Here is an 18,345-nt window from a genome sequence, read left to right on the forward strand (position 1 = left end):
TGCAGGACAAAGTTGATCATGTATGTTATTTTTTAAATTATTTTTTTTCTTTTTTCTTTCAATACCAAGCTAATGTTTTCTTGATTGCGTTTGGCTCTTTCCATCTCTGGAGTGACAGGAGTCGGGGTTGCTTGCCCCATATTCTCTTTATATAAAACCTGAAGATTGCAAACAACAAAAAAGTATCCAAAAATCACTAATGAACTGAATGGGTTTCAGAAACCATTATAAAAGTGAGGGGGAGTTATTTATTTTTTAAAGAAATATAAAGATAAAAAATATATTTCATAAATAACTACTTAGTAGAATTGACAGATCAAAGTTATTAATGTCATTATGATATTTCTGTCTCAACTCTGATAAGCTTATGAGCCCCTGACTACAGTTATCATCAGTTGACTACATTATGTATTTAATTCTTCCCTATGGGAACTGAATGTTCTTTGTAGAACACCTGAAGAATACACAAGATATACAAGAAAGAACACCCATACAAAAACATGACCTGTACTGAAACAAACGAATGAAGGCAAAAATCCAAGAAACAGAAAGTATAAGAGTGAAATTAAACAGCTATAAAGCAAAGTAACTAAAAACAAACAAACAAAATTAATAAAAGGATTCTATCCAGTTGGCAACATCCATAATTTTACATAATGGTTGTGCCCAAAGAAGTAACAACAACATGGTCCAACTATCTGGCATAGTTTAAAGAATATCTTCTTTACCCACATCTCCAATCAATGTTTGTTTTTTAAATATTGACTGTAGATGTTCAGATATGCAGGAGATAATGAAGAATCATTTCCTGTTTTCTGTAATGTCTGAAATAAAATTTTCCCAACTTTGTTCCTGATAAGTGAGATGCACAAATTTCTGTATGTTCTCCATACAGAGAGATAAAGGTTCTTTACAGACATAATGTCAAGCACTTGCAATTTCTATCTATTCTTCTACTATACACTTTCTCCTCAGAGACACATCTTAGCTTTGAACCATGTACTCTGAAGACCAGATTACTGATAGGCCATTTTTTAAATCCTTTCCCTAGGAACTAATATCAGCAAACTGCAAGTTTGGAAAATAGCATCAACAATAATACTGTATTTCCCTGCTTGAGTATTCTGCCATATTTTGAAACTATTTTAGAAGTATTTTTAAGTGTATTATATTTGTAGGACTCTGATTATATTCTCTATCATCTTCAAAGTAAGGAGTAGGACTCATCCCAATAACTGGCATTGTAAGATGATTTATGTTTCATAAACATTATATAACTGAATAAGTTTTCCATGGCCTAAATGGTACTTCAAGTTTATATGGACCAGCAATCATAGAGACTAGTTGTGTCTGGATAGAGCCCTAGAGTCATCAATACACAGGTTATCAATACTCTTTTAATTTTCACCGTTACAATATTAATGATAAATAAATGGTGAGTATTTTATATGAGGAAGAGCATTTTAGAAACTAGGTGGAAAATTTCTGTAGTTTGTTAGGATGTTATTGTTTATCTTTTGAATACCGAGCTAATGTGTTCTTGGTTGCGTTTGACTCTCTCCATCTCTGGAGTGACAGAAGTAGGGGTACCTTTCCCCAATCCCTCTTTGTACAAGACCTACAGGATACAAAATGGTATCCAAATATCACAAAACAGTAATAAATACAAATAAAAATGTTATCAGATTAAAATGTTAATTTGGGTAACACCAATTTCCATTAAAGCTAATGAGGTGTTGATTTCCACACCACCAGAAACTGAGACTTCCAATCAACACAAAATAAGAAAAAAAATTTAGTAGGATGAGCAAGTCGAAAATATAGGTCAACTGCGGTGTTTGCAGAAAAATAAAAGAGAGTAAGTCAATCCTTAGTATAAATAAGTTAAAAGCTTAGGATGTAGAGAAAGTTTAACACTCAAACAACTGGGGTTTTATGGCAGGAGGTAATTGATACTATTTGTGGTTAGAAAGCATGAATCATTAACACATCAGATGTTATTTTATACAATTCAGGACAAGAGTTGTTTGGGTTTTTTTATACCGAGCTAATATGTTCTTGATTGCGTTTGACTCTCTCCATCTCTGGAGTGACAGGTGTAGGGGTACCTTTCCCCAATCCCTCTTTGTACAAAACCTACAGGATACAAAAAGGTATCCAGAAATCATAAAACAGCAATGAATACAATAAAATATGATTAGCTTAGAATGTTAATATTTGGATCACACCAGCTTCCAATAAAGCTGTTTTCAGTGTCATGAGGAACAGACTTTTAATCAATATCAATAGAAGGAAATAATGCATTGGATAAGAAGGATGGAAAAGGAGAAAATAAAGATCAAATACAGGTTTGCTGAAAAATAAAAAGGAAGTAGTAAATCAAATGCTAGTACTAATAGATTAAAGCTTAGTTTGTAGAGAGAATTCAGAGACTAGTGAATTGAAACAATTTTTGTTAGAATTAGTGAATCACTATAGTTTCTAATGTTATTTTAAACAACTCAGATCTTTAATTTTTTTCTTTCTTTTTAATACCGAGCTAATGTGTTCTTGATTGCGTTTGACTCTTTCCATCTCAGGAGTGACAGGGGTAGGGGTACTTTTCCCCAATCCCTCTTTGTACAAAACCTACAGGATACAAAGGGGTATCCAGAAATCACAAAACAGCAATGAACACATATAAAATATGATAATCAGACAAGATTTGTTAATAATTGGATCACATCAATCTTCAGTAAAGCTAGTGTGTTGTTGATTTCACTGTCATGAGGCCCTCAATATTCATGTGAGAAAATAATCTAGTAGAAAAAGGTTACAAAAGTCAAAAAAATAAAGACTAAATGCTAGGTTTGCTGAAAACTAAAAGAGGAGTAAGTCAAAGTACTAATGTTAAAAAGTAGATTGTAGAGAGTGTTTAATATTAAGAGGGTAGGGGTCTTATGGCAAGAGGTCAACTAATACCATATTGGTTAGAAAGAATTATAATCAGTAACACTTCTAATGTTATTTTATAAATTGTTATTTAAACACTTCAGGTCTTGAGGGTTTTTTGTTCCTTTTGAATACCGAGCTAATATGTTCTTGATTGCGTTTGACTCTCTCCATCTCTGGAGTGACAGGTGTAGGGGTACCTTTCCCCAATTCCTCTTTGTACAAAACCTACAGGATACAAAAAGGTATCCAGAAATCATGAAACAGTAATAAATACAAATAAAATGTTATCAACTTATATGTTAATACTACTTAACACTAGTTTCCAATAAAGCTGCTGGGCTATTGATAGCAGTGTCATCAAGCCTTTGATGAACACTCAAATAAAAATAAAAATGGTTCTAAATTTTATTTAGAACCATGAGAAAGCTGAGAAGGTAGAAAATAAAGACCAAACTGCAGTTTTGCTGAGAAACAAGGAAGTAGCAAGTAAAGGCCTAGTACTAACATGTTAAAATATAGAGAGGTTTTAATGTTCAGAGGCAGGGGTTCTCATAACAAAGTGGTCAATTAATAACATTTTTGTTAGAAAGAATGAATCAGTAGCATGTACAACATTATTTTATAAATTGTTATTTAACAATTCAGGTCTTAAGAGATTTTTTTTCCCCTTTAGTATACCGAGCTAATGTGTTCTTGATTGCGTTTGACTCTCTCCATCTCAGGAGTGATGGGTGTAGGGGTACCTTTCCCCAATTCATCTTTGTACAAAACCTACATGATACAAAAGGGTATCCAGAAATCATAAAACAGTAATAAATGCAAATAAAATGTTACAGCTTTATCATGTTAATACTTGGATCACACCAGCTTCCAACAAAGCTGGTGGGCTGTTGATTTCAGGATCACCAGGCCTTCAATCAACACCCAAATAAAATAAGAAGTATGAGAAGGTTGGAAGGTAGTAGAAACCAAGAGATCAAACGCTGTTTGCTGATAACTAAGGAAGGAGTAAGTCAAATCCTAGATGAATATATTAAATTTTAGGTTATATATAAATATTCAAAGGATAGAGGGGTTTAAAAAGAGGTAAATTGATACTACTTTTGGTTAGAAAGAGTGAAACATTAACACTTCTAATGTTATGTTAAACCATTCAGGACTTAAGAGGGATTTTTCTCCCTTTTTGAATACCGAGCTAATGTGTTCTTGATTGCGTTTGACTCTCTCCATCTCAGGAGTGACAGGTGTGGGAGTGGATTTCCCTACATTTTCTTTGTACAGTACCTATGAGACATAAGTGCAGCCAAATAAATGAGACGTAGAGCAGCTATATAAACCAACAATAAATGTTTAAAAATTATAGAAGCTATAAGGTAGTTTTGAGTTTTCTGTAATTATTTTGAAAGGAGTTTTACTAGTATTACTGTTTTAAATAATGCATTAAAGCCCTTTCCCCCGGCTAAGAAGATGGCACACCTGGCTGCATGTGAAACATGCTTCGGCTGGGGGCCACTTTTTGCCTCACTGCACGGAGGAAGAGATAGCCTTACATTCCTGGGCATCCAGGCTTTGGGAGGTGGGGCCTGGCCCTATAAAGGGCAGTTCCACCTATGTGGGGCTCAGTCAGCTTTGAAAGCTCGGCCCACCCACCACACCCTATGGCAGTACAGGATTAGCTGGTTGCTGGTTACCAGGGCCAAGTAGGATTTTTTTCTTCTTTTCCCAAATTGGCACAGGGAAGAGGTGTTTTTCGCCTACCTTGTACTGTCTTGTAGGAGTGGTATTTGGAGTGGTGGAACTGTAACCTAGGTCCCTGGCAGGTTAGATTTGGGTAGGCAGAGCGGGCCAGTGAGCACCCGGTGGCACCTCCCCATTGGTGGGGAATAGGGGTCTGTCAGGGATCAGCTGGCGAGCTGTACGGCTGCCAGCTGAGAGGGCAGACTGCCTGTGGGACCCCCTGTACAAGTCCTTCCCTCGGGCTACACGTCTGGGGTGTATGGAGCTTTAAGGGGGGAAACATTCACCTGGCTGGCCAGGTTACAGCCATTTGCATGGATGGCTCGCACCTGGGGCAGGGGTGACTCACCCAGACAGGTCAGGGAGGAGGTCTGGGGTGATCCCTTGGTCCTGACCTGTACCGCTAGTGATGCCCTTGCTGTTATTAAGTTTAATTTTGGTCAATAAATGGCCCAAATTTATACCCAAGCCTTGTGTCTGTCTGTCTCTTCATTCCGAATTTGGGGGGGGGGCAAAACAAGAGCTAGTACATACCAATTATTTCACTGATATGCACAGAACACAAAACAAAAATTCTGTTGAGGTGGTAAGAAAACAGATCATTATATTTCAGGAGAGAGATGAATATAAGGCAGGAAGCAAAAGGTTAAAAAGTCTCAGGCTATGATCACTACAGTTGACAATAAAAGACGAAAAGAGGTTCCTATAATATGAGTATCAGAAAAAATGAGCTAAGCAAGGATGTATAGGAGTTAATTTGTAATATAAAACGAGTTAAAGTGTCTTTTTTCTTTCCATAAGTACCGAGCTAAAGATTTCTTGGTTGTGTTTGGCTCTCTCAATCTCTGGAGTGACAGGAGTTGGGATTCCTGTCCCCAGGCTTTCTTTGTACAGGACCTGTATAATGACAAAGTAATATAAAATAAAAAGGAGGGGGGAGTTAATTAAGGTCTTTTTTTAAAAAAGAAAATGGTCTTGATCTGCTGGGTCTGAATCTACAGACTGATGCTTTCAACACAGCCGTGTAAGGGCTTGTCCATGTTATATATTTCCACAGTATTTTTCCTGTGGTTTCTTGCCTTTTCATTACTGATATGTCACGAGGGTTGATCCAGGATACATATTAAGACTATAATCCAGCCAAGAGCTTTTAGATCCCATTGACTGAAATAGGAATACTGTGTACATACTTTAATCTCTCTTGCTGAAATCCATGGGACTTAAGTTCCTAGTGTTGGCTAAATCATGCCAAAGCAAATAGGAAACACACTGAGATACAAGGACAGATTTTCTTCTAAATACTTTTCCAACACATAGATTACTGTGCACAAGCACTCTAGAGATTCTTTATTGGATTGTATTTGGCTATTGTTGGAAGAGGAGGATCCAGCGCAGTCTCTCTCCTCAGGTTTCAGAGGGGTACAAACCAAAGAGTTAGAAAGATGGAGAGGTCAGGGCACTCTGTTTACTGTTTACTATTGTTTACAGCTCTGATTGTCCTTTAATATGCAGATTGCTATTCTCAGGATTTCTTCCTCCTGATTTCCTCCCTCTCTCTCCTTCTCTTCCTGGCTTTGTTCCAGGCAACACCTCTCTCCTTCTCCTTCCTCCATCTTGGCATCATGGATTGCCCTGCAATCCATGTCCATCCTTGGACTAGATAAGTAGTTAGGATCTATCTCTCCTCTTTTCATATCAGAGTATGGAGTTCCTTCAATAAAGAACTCTTATTTCTTTTCTAAATATAAACCAAGTGTATGATTTATTATTTTCATTCTTGCATACACAGCAGCCAGCAGAACGAGCTCACAACCACCTATAATCACGCTTCCTATGCCACATGATAGACTCTGCTAACGGCCCAAACATGGGATCCTTTAATTAGGTTTCTGGGGTCTACATAACGATTTATTTATCAGCTATGTCTTAGTACAAGCTACACTGGTGAATTCGATATGAACTTGGGGATAAGGTTTCCATTGGCAACCAGGAAAAAAAAAGAGAACCAATGGGATCCACTGAATAAGAATTTCCATGGCAGAAATACAGCCTATTGCAAGCTTAGTTTTAAAGTGGCCCATTGTTTTCTAGCTCTGTATTCATAGGCCTATTGCATTGTGTACTGGATATTTTATATGGTCTCATTGAACTGTTTTCCATATTTTGTAATCTGCCTTTAGTCTCAGTAAGAAAGGTGAACTATAAATGAAGTAAAATAAAAACGTGGGTGGAAACAATCATTATATTATAATTTTATACAATGTGTAAAATTCCAGTGTTTTATTCTGGTTGAGGTTAGTTGCGAAATAATTTTTTTCTGATTAAGATTGGACACATTTTAAATGCATTGAGTTCAATACAGCTGGAGATTCAGACCATGTGCTCTGTATAATACGTCAATAAAAATAATAAATGAAAAAAATCAAAATTAAAATATTTTTTAAAAATCAAGATAAAAAAGACAAAATTAGGGGGATAATGACCAAAATTAACAAAACATTCAAGATTATTGAATAAAACATTCAGCTGCAAAAATGTAAACAATCTCATTGAGAAGATGAAAAGGATGGGAGTCTAGATGTTTTTCTATAGGTGAGTTACATGCAAGAAAATCTTTACAGAGGATTTAAGAGTGAATTTTAAGAGAGCTTCATTAGACTATTAAAATGCATAATTCTCTCAGTATCTAAGGTTGCAGGAAATGAAGCAGTCCTCTCTTCAGTTCCTCTACTCCACTTGGGGGAAAGGGCCAGTGTCTAAACTGCAGGCCAAGCCCCTGATCTCAAGTCAACACATTTGAGTTCCTGTCTGCACAGAGATCTATGTACAGTGTAGGCTTACTAGCATAATGTATACATTGCCCACAAGGTACAAAGGGCCTGTTCATACACCCTTGACTGGGATCTGCTTATAAAAGGACCACAAACTCATGAAGGCCTGGCATGGGGCAGTCAAAAAGATCCCAATCACTTTCCGTACGTGTTCCTCCCTATATGGTTGTGAACATCTCCACAAAGTTACAGTAGGATATCTATGGGATAAAACTGAAGTATCACAATAAAAGGGAGAAAAGTCAAGAAGGTACCACTGCATGAAATTAAGATTTTTCCAAAATCATTGTGAACAAAAATAATGAAAAAAGTTGCAAAAACAATGTGGTACATTGTGGTCATACCTGATGGAAGAATAGGACATTAGGAGCAAATTCAACACTAATGGAAAAACAAAGGAAAATCATGGATAGAAGGGAAAGGGTAACACTAGTTGAATAATCTGATTATTAAAATGATTATTTTTTTAAAACATGGAAAGTTTTATATTATGGAGGAGAAGTTAAGGTTGATAAAGGTTAATTACATTTTAAATTATTTTTAAGTCCATTTTTAATTACAAATATACCGAGCTAAAGTTTTCTTGATTGCGTTTGACTCTCTCCATCTCTGGAGTAATAGATGTTGGTATTCCAGTCCCTAAATTCTCTTTGTACAACACCTGTGTGGCAAAGCAGTGTCAAAAATAAGAAGAATTTAATGGTGCACTTTAAAATACACAATCAAAATGGACAATGCAGTTTACTATTTTTCCTTATGAACTCCAAAACACAGACATACATATAAAGGGGGGAAAGGAAAAAATATAATCTGCATTTTGACCTCAATAATGTGTATGAGAAGATAAGAATGTACAATTTTTATATATTCATGAAATGTCACAGTTGTATTGACTTTAGGGGTTCGGCTAGCCTATTCATAGTCATATCTAGCCCATATTAAGATATCTAGTACTCTGCCCGCTCAGAAGTTTCTTTACATTGTCTCCTATTGACATAAAGGAGGGAAAGGAAATAAGCATTTTTTTTGAGGCTGTCAAGTCACAGCCGACTTATAGAGACATAGGGTTTTCAAGGCACGAGATGTTCAGAGGTGGTTTGCTTTACCTGCCTCTGCATAGTAACCCTAGACTACCTTTGTGGTCTCCTCCAAGTACTTACCATGACTGGGCCTGCTTAGTTTCACTCTTGTCTGGGCTACCTCCTGAGTCCTGAGCCAGATAGCATATCTATATTCAGAGACACCTCCCGAAGCATATGTCAGCTCCATGGTTGCTGCCAGGGCTTTTTTTCAGGGGGAACTCAGGGGAATGGAGTTCCGGTACCTCTTGAAAATACTCGGCAATAGTGCTTGAAAATAATATGATTTCAAAGAATCCCATGTGTTTCTTCCTCATTTTCCATTTGAGAGTTCCGCCACCTCTTTTCCCAGAAAAAAAACCCTGGTTGCCACCACACACACCCTTGCACACAATAGGTACATTTGCCTGTAATCGATACAATAGTCACCTCCTGCCAGAAACCTGGATGCAAACTTGGCCCCGGCTTCCTTCTCAAGTTCCATTATAGAAGGTTGATCAAATTTGAGTATAAATATACACCCTCACTGATCATCGGTTGTGAGGTAACTTCTGAAAAAAATCTTTTCTAATTTTGTTCAGATGCTTTTCCTTTCATTAAAAAAATATAGGAAGGTACTAGGAAAATAACAATGGTCTGTTTCACCTCTGGAAGCTTTTGTGAAAAGAGCTGCGATTTGGTTCACAAATGATTTCGCAGTAATTCGTGTAATCTGGAAAAAAATGACCCTGTGCTGTGGCAAGAAGATCAGAAAAATGGGTGACTGAGATGCACATATGGTCATTTGTGGCATAATGCCATTTCTTGTTATTTTCTTGAATTGTTTTCCAGTCTACAATGATAAATTTACTCCAGTTCTGTGCAGAAAGCCTTCCAAAATGATTTCAGTAAAAACTGCTGATATATATACATATACATATTGCAACAATAAAAGAACATAAATTACATTTTATGATTCTATTTGAAAGAAATGTTAGGGTTTTATGTTAGAATTTTATTTTAGTTTTACACTGCACCAAACAAGAATGCCAAAGGCTATTAGAACATCTCTTGTTATAAGGATGCAGAGAATTCACTCTGAATATCATTTGTTTTAGAATAAATATTTTTCTTTCATGGGTGGGAAGAAGGAATAGTGTGAGCCAAAGAGAGTTAAAATCACTGCAGAACGTTACATTCGTGCTTTAATTTTACACCTTACTGACTAGAATTTTAGTGATTTGATTAAAATGGTAAAGAGGTGATGATAATCAAATTCCCGTGGCAAGATTAAAGCAAAATATTTAGAAAAAGGGGTGATTGTTAAAAGTAATCATTTATATTTTATGATATACCAAGCTAATATTCTCTTGATTGCGCTTGACTCTCTCCATTTCAGGGGTAACAGGAGTTGCCGTTCCTGTCCCCAGATTTTCTTTGTATGTCACCTGTGAGGCACAATACATTATCTACAAAAAGCACTCAAAATAGGTGAAGTCATTACAGTTTGTGACTCATACTTGCTAGTATTATTAATACTTGGTAGCGCATATTTAAATCCCATGCTTGGTCTAGTACAGAAAATGATCACACTATTCATTAAAAATGTGAATGAAAAAAGATGTCAAAGGTAGGAAATTAAGAGAGGAAAATGTATGATGGGAGAGCAATTTAATGTTAATTTTATTGAGGATTGCAGGGGTTTTTTAATGTTTCCTTATTATTTTAATGTCTCTAACTTTGTAAAACAAACGGTTAAAACAGATCAGGGAGAGGAAAGAGTCACAAAAATAGTATGTAGTAGGATGTAGAGAATGGGGGTTAGAATGTTATTTTTAAAAGATGAATTGTTAGGACAGTTTTGATTTCACTGGGAAATACCGAGCTAATGTGTTCTTGATTGCGTTTCACTCTTTCTATTTCTGGAGTTACAGGTATCGGGGTTCCTTGCCCTGCATTTTCTTTGTACAAAACCTGCAGAATAAAAGCATTCAGGAAAATGAGCAGATAGTTCAAAGACACTCACAGAACCTATGTACAATACAGAACTTTGGTTATACTTTTTTTGGCATGTACATCTTTGGTTATTGCTTGGTGATTGTGTACAATAGTCCAAATAGGGACGTTACTACTATATTTTGAAGACAGTATGAGTTGCTTTTTTTCTGGTATGCCACAAAGAATTATTTTTATTATCTGCATAAGCATTATGCTTTTAGGGAGAAACCTGCAAGGCAAAGTAGGGACTGAACTCCTAGAGCTGAGGATTACAGACATCTGTTTTCTGAAGTATTTTCTATTTAACATCCCAGTTTGGTGCTACAGTTTTTGGGGAAGCCAGTATCCGAATCTTCTTACTGATATTTGTTTTTCTATTTTGGTAATGAATTATGTATTAGATTCCATCTTGAGTTCTTGCACAATTTTCATTCACACGAGCTTTAATTGGAGCTTTAATGTAGAATCAGATCTACAAATAGCGACATTACATGAAACTGAAAAAGTGATGAATTGAGCTTTGACTCATGAAAGTTTATACCCTGGAAAATCTTGTTAGTCTAAGTTGCTACTGGGCTTAAATTTTGTTCTATTACATGAAATTGTTATCTTAAAAAAAAGAAATAAAAGAACACCAATGTTTTTGCACCAATTAAAAATATACACTTGTCCTGTTTTTCACTCCTTTTAAAATAGTTCCTCTTCCCCAAATGGGGAAATGTTAGAGAGAAGAAGCATTCCGTCAGTTCAAACATAAGAAAGCAAATGACATATATCTAGAGTTAGATACGGGATAACATTGTGCCTAAATATAACTGCATTATGCAAAAATGAATTGTAAAAAAACAATTAGTATTCTAACGATCAGGTGAAAAGGGACAGTGCGTAGGGCAAGAGAGGAGAAGGTACTACTTACTGGTAAAATATGATAGCTCCTTAATAACTATCACTACAAGTTTTTCTGTAAACAAACACACAGGTTTACCCAAGTAGCTACACCTCACTAGACAGAATTCTTGTTCTCAACAGGCAAATGTACTATAAAATAATCAATGAGAAGGGTAAAAGCTGTCTGTAATAACTGAAATGAATTTTTTGTTCAACTGAACCATTCAACTGAATTATTTACTATGGCCCAATGAGAATATATGACCCTGTTGCTTTAAGGCACCAAGTAGAACTAGGCTACATTTAGACATCACATTTAGCTGACATTAAACTGAGATGTACACAAACCTTGCTTTTTTGTGAATTTGGGCAGGAGGCTTTCAAAAAAGGGAATGCTTCCCAAATATTATTCTTGTGGAGGGCCATGCTGCTCTGTTCTGTATCGTTCCAACTTTAGCATTCTGCGCTGCCAAAACAAACATACAAACCTACCTTGTACATAGCCCACATTCCTCCTTCCTTCCTTCCTTCCTTCCTCTTTCCTTCCCATACAGAATCCCGGTTAGAAACTAATTTTGTTTTCCCACCATGTACAACTACAGGTGCATGGGTTAACTAGAACCAGTCCCCATTCCCTGACAAGTTTAGAATACTTAATTCAAGTTTAGAATATGGGGGCAGAGTGAGGGCTAACTATTGGTTAACCTTCACATCTGCATCCATATGTCGCGGATAATCAAATCTAGTTTCCAACCAGGGTTGTCTACAGAAAAAGGGAGAGAGTGAGGAGGGTGAGGGCAAAGAGGAAGAAACCAGGTTTGTCCAATATTCTGATTTAGCATTGGTTAAAAATGATGTCTGCATCCAGCCTAAGTAAGATAGGATAAATTATTTAGATTTTCAGACCCAAGGACCATACTTGCTCAGACTACATGGTCACATAGTGAATTTTAAACCTTAGAGGTGGTTTATAATGCTTCACCCAAACCCTGCAATAAATATTTAGTAATAAATGATATGGGTCATCACAATCTATTTTGGTGTTAAACCTATTAGGTCCGATCTTGACTCTGGGTGCAAGGCTTTCTGTGCACAATTCTCCATCCCCCACCACTAGAGCTCAAAATGCCCTTCCAGAAATCCTGTTCCTGAGTGACAGAGAACCTCACCAAGAACAGGATTGGGGGGCATTTTGGAATTCTGCAGGAGGTAGGACATGGGAAAACCATGTTCTGTGAGCAGAACTCCTTGCACCCTCAGAAACAATAGCTAGGATCCAGGCCATTGTTTTAAATAGAATTAAGTTCACTGAATTGGTTTGCATGTGCCCAGAGCACTTCTCAACATGTGCAGAGTACCTATTGCTCACTAACTAACCAACCACAAGCAGCCCCCACATGGCTATTATGCCAATCACAAGGACAACCTTATCATTGAGCAGGGTGAAGCAGCTTGTGTCAGGTGTCAATTTTTATAGGTCAGCAACCTTTGATCTCTCTGACTGGAGCCATTTGTATGCTTCTTTCAAGAATAAAAATATTTTTCTCACTCTCTGTTTGTCCAACATTAAACATGTTTATTCTCTTCTCTAGTTGTATAAAAAGTTACTGTCCAAGCTATTAGAGGTTAAAGCTTGAGGAATGCTCTTCTAAAGTCAAAGACTGATGATAGTAGCACTTGTTAGCAAGGGGGATAAAAGGCTGTTTAGTAAGATGAACAGCACGCTGTTACCAGATAGTTCTCACACAAATGAGCATAGAAAATATCAGCCACTACCGAGCTAATGTGTTTCTGTGTCTCCTTGACACGTTTTACTTCAGGAAGATCAGAAATGGGAGTTCCTTTTCCAATGTTTTCCTTGTACTTAATCTATAAAGTTGTACATAATCAGAGAAACAAAAACGAAACAAAAACGACTTACATTTATGTACATGAGACATACATATCCACCTCACAAAGAGAACAGAAAATACAAATATCGTCGGCAGTTTACACAATCGTGGGAACTAATAGCATCGCATGCACCCATGTGGAAAGGATCCTCCTCAACACTGATTGCTACAGAAAATTAAGAAACAATATTTTTTTCAGAAATTCAAAACTTTAAATTTGAAGCCCAATCAACAAATAAATAAAAGTATCATGGATTTAAGCTGATGGGCACATTAATCCAGCATTTTTGTCATTGCAGGGAAACTGTTTTCCCAGCAGAAAGAAAACATCAGAGCTTCTGTATGAAAGAAGTCTATGCACAAATAAACAAATGTGAGGTATACCATATATTATCTGATTGGGTATGCACAGGTCAAAGCTTTTTGTTCATAAGCCCTGCATCCATCACGGGGCAGCGTTATAGTACTTCACTCAATACTTCCGCTCTATGGAGATAGAGCAAGATAGTTAGCCATATTTGTCTGTCTGTAGCAGTAGAAAAGAGGAAGAGTCCAGTAACACCTCATTTGTGGTATGGTATGAGCTTTCGTGAGTCACAGCTCACTGAGCTATGACTAGACATGGGCACGAATTAAAAAAAACCCGAACATGGTGTTCGTTGTTCGTTGCCATCCACGAACAACGAACAATGTACATTGATGAACAAGATCCTGTTCACGAACATGTTCGTTGTTCGTGGGGGCCAGCAGGCTCTCCTCCAGCCATCAAGATCCCTACCACGCCACTCCCAGAAACCCTACCTGAGCAGGCAGCAGGAAATGTACCAGTAATAAATAATAGCTTGGCCCAGAGCCTGGCAGCAGCCCTGGAACTTGAAGAGGCAGATCCCTATCCTACCACACACAAAGAAAATTCAAGCTCCAATGCACTCTTCCTGTCTCTCTCTCAAAATGCCAACAGCAACTGTCTCTCCCTCACTGTCTGCAAAACCAGAGCTGGGAGCCCCCCTCCCCCATGCTCTTTGCTTCCTTGGAACAAATTTGGAGCTCCACACTTGAAAGGAAGACCTGCCTATCAAGCTAAATTGGGCTTAGATTGGGGTTTCCAGAGCAACAGCAGGAGTTCAGACAGAGTTCAGGCAGTCCTTGCCTCTGGTTGCCAAGGGAATTGATTGCAGGTGCCAGATTGTCTGGCTTGATGAACAGCAACAAACGAGGCTTGCAACAACCACCTGTTCATTTAGAATTGGGCCTCACGAACACCTTGCTCACGAACAGCTGATTGGGCTGTTCGTGGCTTTTTTTAGTTCGTATTGTGGTTTGTGCCCATATCTAGTTGTGACTCACGAAAGCTCATACCCTACCACAAATTTTGTTAGTCATATAGGTCTGGACTCTTGCTCTTTTCTACTTCTTCAGCTCTATGGTCATTGTCAACATTAGGTGTTTTGCATTCGTGCTGGCTCATCATATGAAACAAGCTGTCAATCCAGTACAGGGAAGTGTGAATATATCAGTTAAATCCTGGTACTTTCCCCCCAAATAGTCTTACTAGATCCTGGCTATGGCCAAAAGCCAGAGCTCTGTAAACTTACATGCACACAATGAATTTTGCACACATAAGAGAATGCTCTGCATTGTCAGTTAGGAATCTGCTCTGAAACTCAGAAGTTGGCCCAACTTAAAAGAAAATGAAACAACAGGTTCGTGTGGATCTTGAAACCAATGGATTATGATGCACAGGGTCCAGAGGTGTATATAATTTTTTCTGCTGTGACATTTCATGACTAAGTCTCATTGTACCCTACCCCTATGCATTGAATTCAATGGAAGTTACTGAATTCAATGGAAGTTACTTCCAAGTAAGTGTACATAGTGTTACAGTCATAACTGACATTAGATGAATGGGTGTCAGAGTCTAGTAGAACTATTCTAGCATATTGAAATGACACTAATATTCGAGATTCAATTTTTATTAAAAAGTTCAAAGAATCTAAGAAAATGAAAATAAACCTAGAAATATCAAAGAACTCAAATATATATGTGTGCACTTATTCTCATAAACTACATGTATTTTAAAAGCATCCTATTCAATCCAGCATGGGTGCATATGTGTAACATTCAGTAAAACACTTTTTAAAACAACATGTAAAAAAAAAAGCAAGACATATAAAATACAATCAAAGCTATTTTTTTCTTTTTCTTTTTTTAAAAAAATACCTTATACATTGTGGGAGAAAATTAGAGGGAACAGAGGGAAAAAAGAAGAAACTGTAAGAAAGAAATCCATTATTTCAAACTACCATCCATTTTAAAATATTGTTACTATTTTTATTACTGTGAATTTAAAATCAATGATATTTTATATATTTCAAAAAATGATTCAAATTAGTTGATAATTAGAAAATGTTAATTGTTAGATTATTCCTAGTATAAATACTTTATTTATGAAGATAAAAATAGAAGAAAGAACTAGTTAGCAAATTATTTGAGGGGAGGGGCGTGAATGATGATAAAACCATCAATTGTTTTCAAGTTAACCAAGAACTTCAAATGTTATTCCAGAATTGTTGTTAGGATCTTTTAAGCTGGTGAAATTTAATAAGTTGGAACAGCACAGATTTAAGTGTGTTAAATATCGGTTGGGTTTTGTACCGTGCTTATTGCATCCTGGGTTTGTTTAATTCGCTGCATCTCAGGCGTCTTTTCAATAGCTGTTCCTGTTCCAATATCTTCTTTATATAAAATCTTAACCAAGACAACAAAATTGAGTATAGAAAATACTATCACTTGGTAGAAAAGGTCTACAAGAACAGTGGAGACTCAAGCAAGAAAGACCTCGTATTAGCGTCCTGGTCGTAAATGGCACAGGAGTAACTACTACTGATTTCAAAGCAGCTTGCTCCTTAATTACAGAAAAATCTAAATGACACACTCATTTCAGCAGTATTTTGAAGACAAAGCCAGTTTTGCTAATAAACGTTTAAAAAGGAGCCATTCTGTCTTTGTCCACCTGGGTGTTTTGGACAAATTCTGTCGCTGGAATTTAAAGAGCCCCAGGGGTACATCAAAAGTGCCCACAGTGACAATTTTGCACATTACTGAATGCCACTTTGGAGGACCTCAGTGGGGGCTTTTTTGATGTATTATGGGAGAGAAGAGTGGCCTCCAATGCCCTGAGTGGCATACAATACCCAGCTTTGTGTAGAAAAGAAGTTGTAATGGCACTGATTTTAACTCAAATGTTTTATGTGACACTCCACTGTTCTGGTTAGACAACCACAGGCAATCATCATGAGCAGCAAAGACATCACATAATAAAACTTAACATCATTTTGAGACATCATGGTTAAAACATACTAAACAAGCAAAAACAAGGACATACTTGATGCAGCTGCTAAATAAAAAAGAGCACGTCTGTATGTTACAAACACACAGTCCGCAGAGCCACATAGACAAAACAAGGACGGACAGTTCTTAATACTTTTGTCAGTTACACTGTGCTTACTCTACGGGGTCACCAGAAAGTTGCTGAAAGGAAGGGAGTCAGTGTGAAACTGTCCAAGCTGACACATTTGTAAGGGACAGCAATAGCTCTACCTCATGAGTATAAGTGGGAAAGAGTAAGGCTGTGCTTATGCACATTCTCACATACAGGCTTAGAGATGAGTACATAAGGAGCTTCAAGAGCATCAAGGGTGATTCTCAAGTGGAGGTCTTTAAAAACACAGGACAAAAATGGTTATGACCAAACTATTCGAAATACTATGGTGGAAAGTAAGGTTACCGTGCTGAAGTTCTTCTGGTTTTCTTTAACTCGTAGTATTTCTGGTGTTTCATTTACCACGGTGACTTTTCCTTTGCTATGCTGCATATCATGTTGGTACTGAAGCTGTTTGGAAAACATACATGTTTAGATTATTGTTCTTGCAGAAGTATTCAACTTTGCTTGTATGTGTGGTTTGACTCTTTGAAAAGACACAGTAGTTTAGTGATTCTGAAATCTCTTTTTCAACAAGTCTCTTTAATCTCAACAGGATGAGTAATTTGAGCATTTCTCAGATTGTCCTGGATAGGAGCTACTGGGTTATTTCTAATGCTCGTTCTCTGCCAGTGTAGAAGATGGAAGACTTCTAGCTGCAATTTCTGGCTACCACCAATATGTTTACATTTTTACACATTACTTTGCAGCTTTACCCATGCAAAGTAAACGAATTTCCATATATTCTTTGCCTGCTGTGCTACAGCATAAAAATAAATACCTACCATGCTAAAGTTCTTTTGGTTCTCCCGAACTCTCTGCATTTCTGGTGTGTCTAGGACAGGCACATAATATGACATGGTTCTCTCTGCTTCCTCCTTGTATTTTTTCTGTTGTGACAATAAAAAAATGTTTACCATTGTAGTAACAAATTATTAACAAGAGAAAAGAGCATTTTTAGAAAGCAAATATTTTTAGAAAGTAAATGTTCCTTGATTGAGGGATGAATCATACAACCCAAACCTGTATGTCTCATGACATAAACAACTGTTCATGAGTGGGAGGAAACTGGCACGCCGATTGGCTTTACTATAACTCATTACAGTAATATGCCTGCCCTTTACAATGCAAGGTTGAAGGAATTTTTCAGTATAAGTAACAGAAGTCATTACCTGACTTGAAAGGTTCTTCACTTGATTGGCATGAATGATCTCTGGAGTGTCAACCACAGTGGTATAGTTGGCTTTTTCCATTTCTGCAGAATGCTTATATTTAATCTGTGGTGGAAAGGTCACAGGTAAGTACACAAACTAACCACATTTACAAATACATGTTCATTTAATTCTAGATTGATGCCCAGTTGTTGTCATTGACCTGGCTAGCAATGTCCATGGCATTCTTTGCTCTCATATAATCTGGTGTTTCCATTGCAAGTGCTGTCAAGCCTCTTCCTTTGATTTCCAGTTCCAGAGCTTTCTTGTATTCTTTCTGTGGTTTAAAAAGTGTGAGACAGATGAAACGTTAGA

The 18,345-nt window shown here is 37.0% G+C and overlaps 1 protein-coding gene across 42 annotated transcripts in view; it reads right to left on the bottom strand.

Moving 5' to 3' along the window:
• NEB (nebulin) overlaps positions 1-18,345 on the bottom strand; it is a 219,199-nt gene that overhangs the window by 11,193 nt on the left and 189,661 nt on the right. For 11 of the 42 annotated variants that reach the window (XM_054971307.1, XM_054971310.1, XM_054971326.1 and 8 more), the window contains 17 exons: positions 18,194-18,307; positions 17,992-18,096; positions 17,605-17,709; positions 17,126-17,230; positions 15,994-16,086; positions 13,223-13,315; positions 10,442-10,534; positions 9,916-10,008; positions 8,071-8,163; positions 5,476-5,568; positions 4,126-4,218; positions 3,613-3,705; positions 3,067-3,159; positions 2,536-2,628; positions 2,044-2,136; positions 1,526-1,618; positions 66-158 (listed from right to left, as the gene is read on the bottom strand). In XM_054971307.1, coding sequence (XP_054827282.1) covers positions 66-158; positions 1,526-1,618; positions 2,044-2,136; positions 2,536-2,628; positions 3,067-3,159; positions 3,613-3,705; positions 4,126-4,218; positions 5,476-5,568; positions 8,071-8,163; positions 9,916-10,008; positions 10,442-10,534; positions 13,223-13,315; positions 15,994-16,086; positions 17,126-17,230; positions 17,605-17,709; positions 17,992-18,096; positions 18,194-18,307 — 1,638 coding nt within the window. The remainder of the gene's footprint in view (positions 1-65; positions 159-1,525; positions 1,619-2,043; positions 2,137-2,535; positions 2,629-3,066; positions 3,160-3,612; positions 3,706-4,125; positions 4,219-5,475; positions 5,569-8,070; positions 8,164-9,915; positions 10,009-10,441; positions 10,535-13,222; positions 13,316-15,993; positions 16,087-17,125; positions 17,231-17,604; positions 17,710-17,991; positions 18,097-18,193; positions 18,308-18,345) is intronic. The other 31 variants (XM_054971347.1, XM_054971313.1, XM_054971348.1 and 28 more) reach the window with 25 other exon arrangements.

The sequence above is a fragment of the Eublepharis macularius genome, chromosome 2 (genome assembly GCF_028583425.1).
Source record: "Eublepharis macularius isolate TG4126 chromosome 2, MPM_Emac_v1.0, whole genome shotgun sequence".
NCBI classification, from domain to species: Eukaryota; Metazoa; Chordata; class Lepidosauria; order Squamata; family Eublepharidae; genus Eublepharis; species Eublepharis macularius.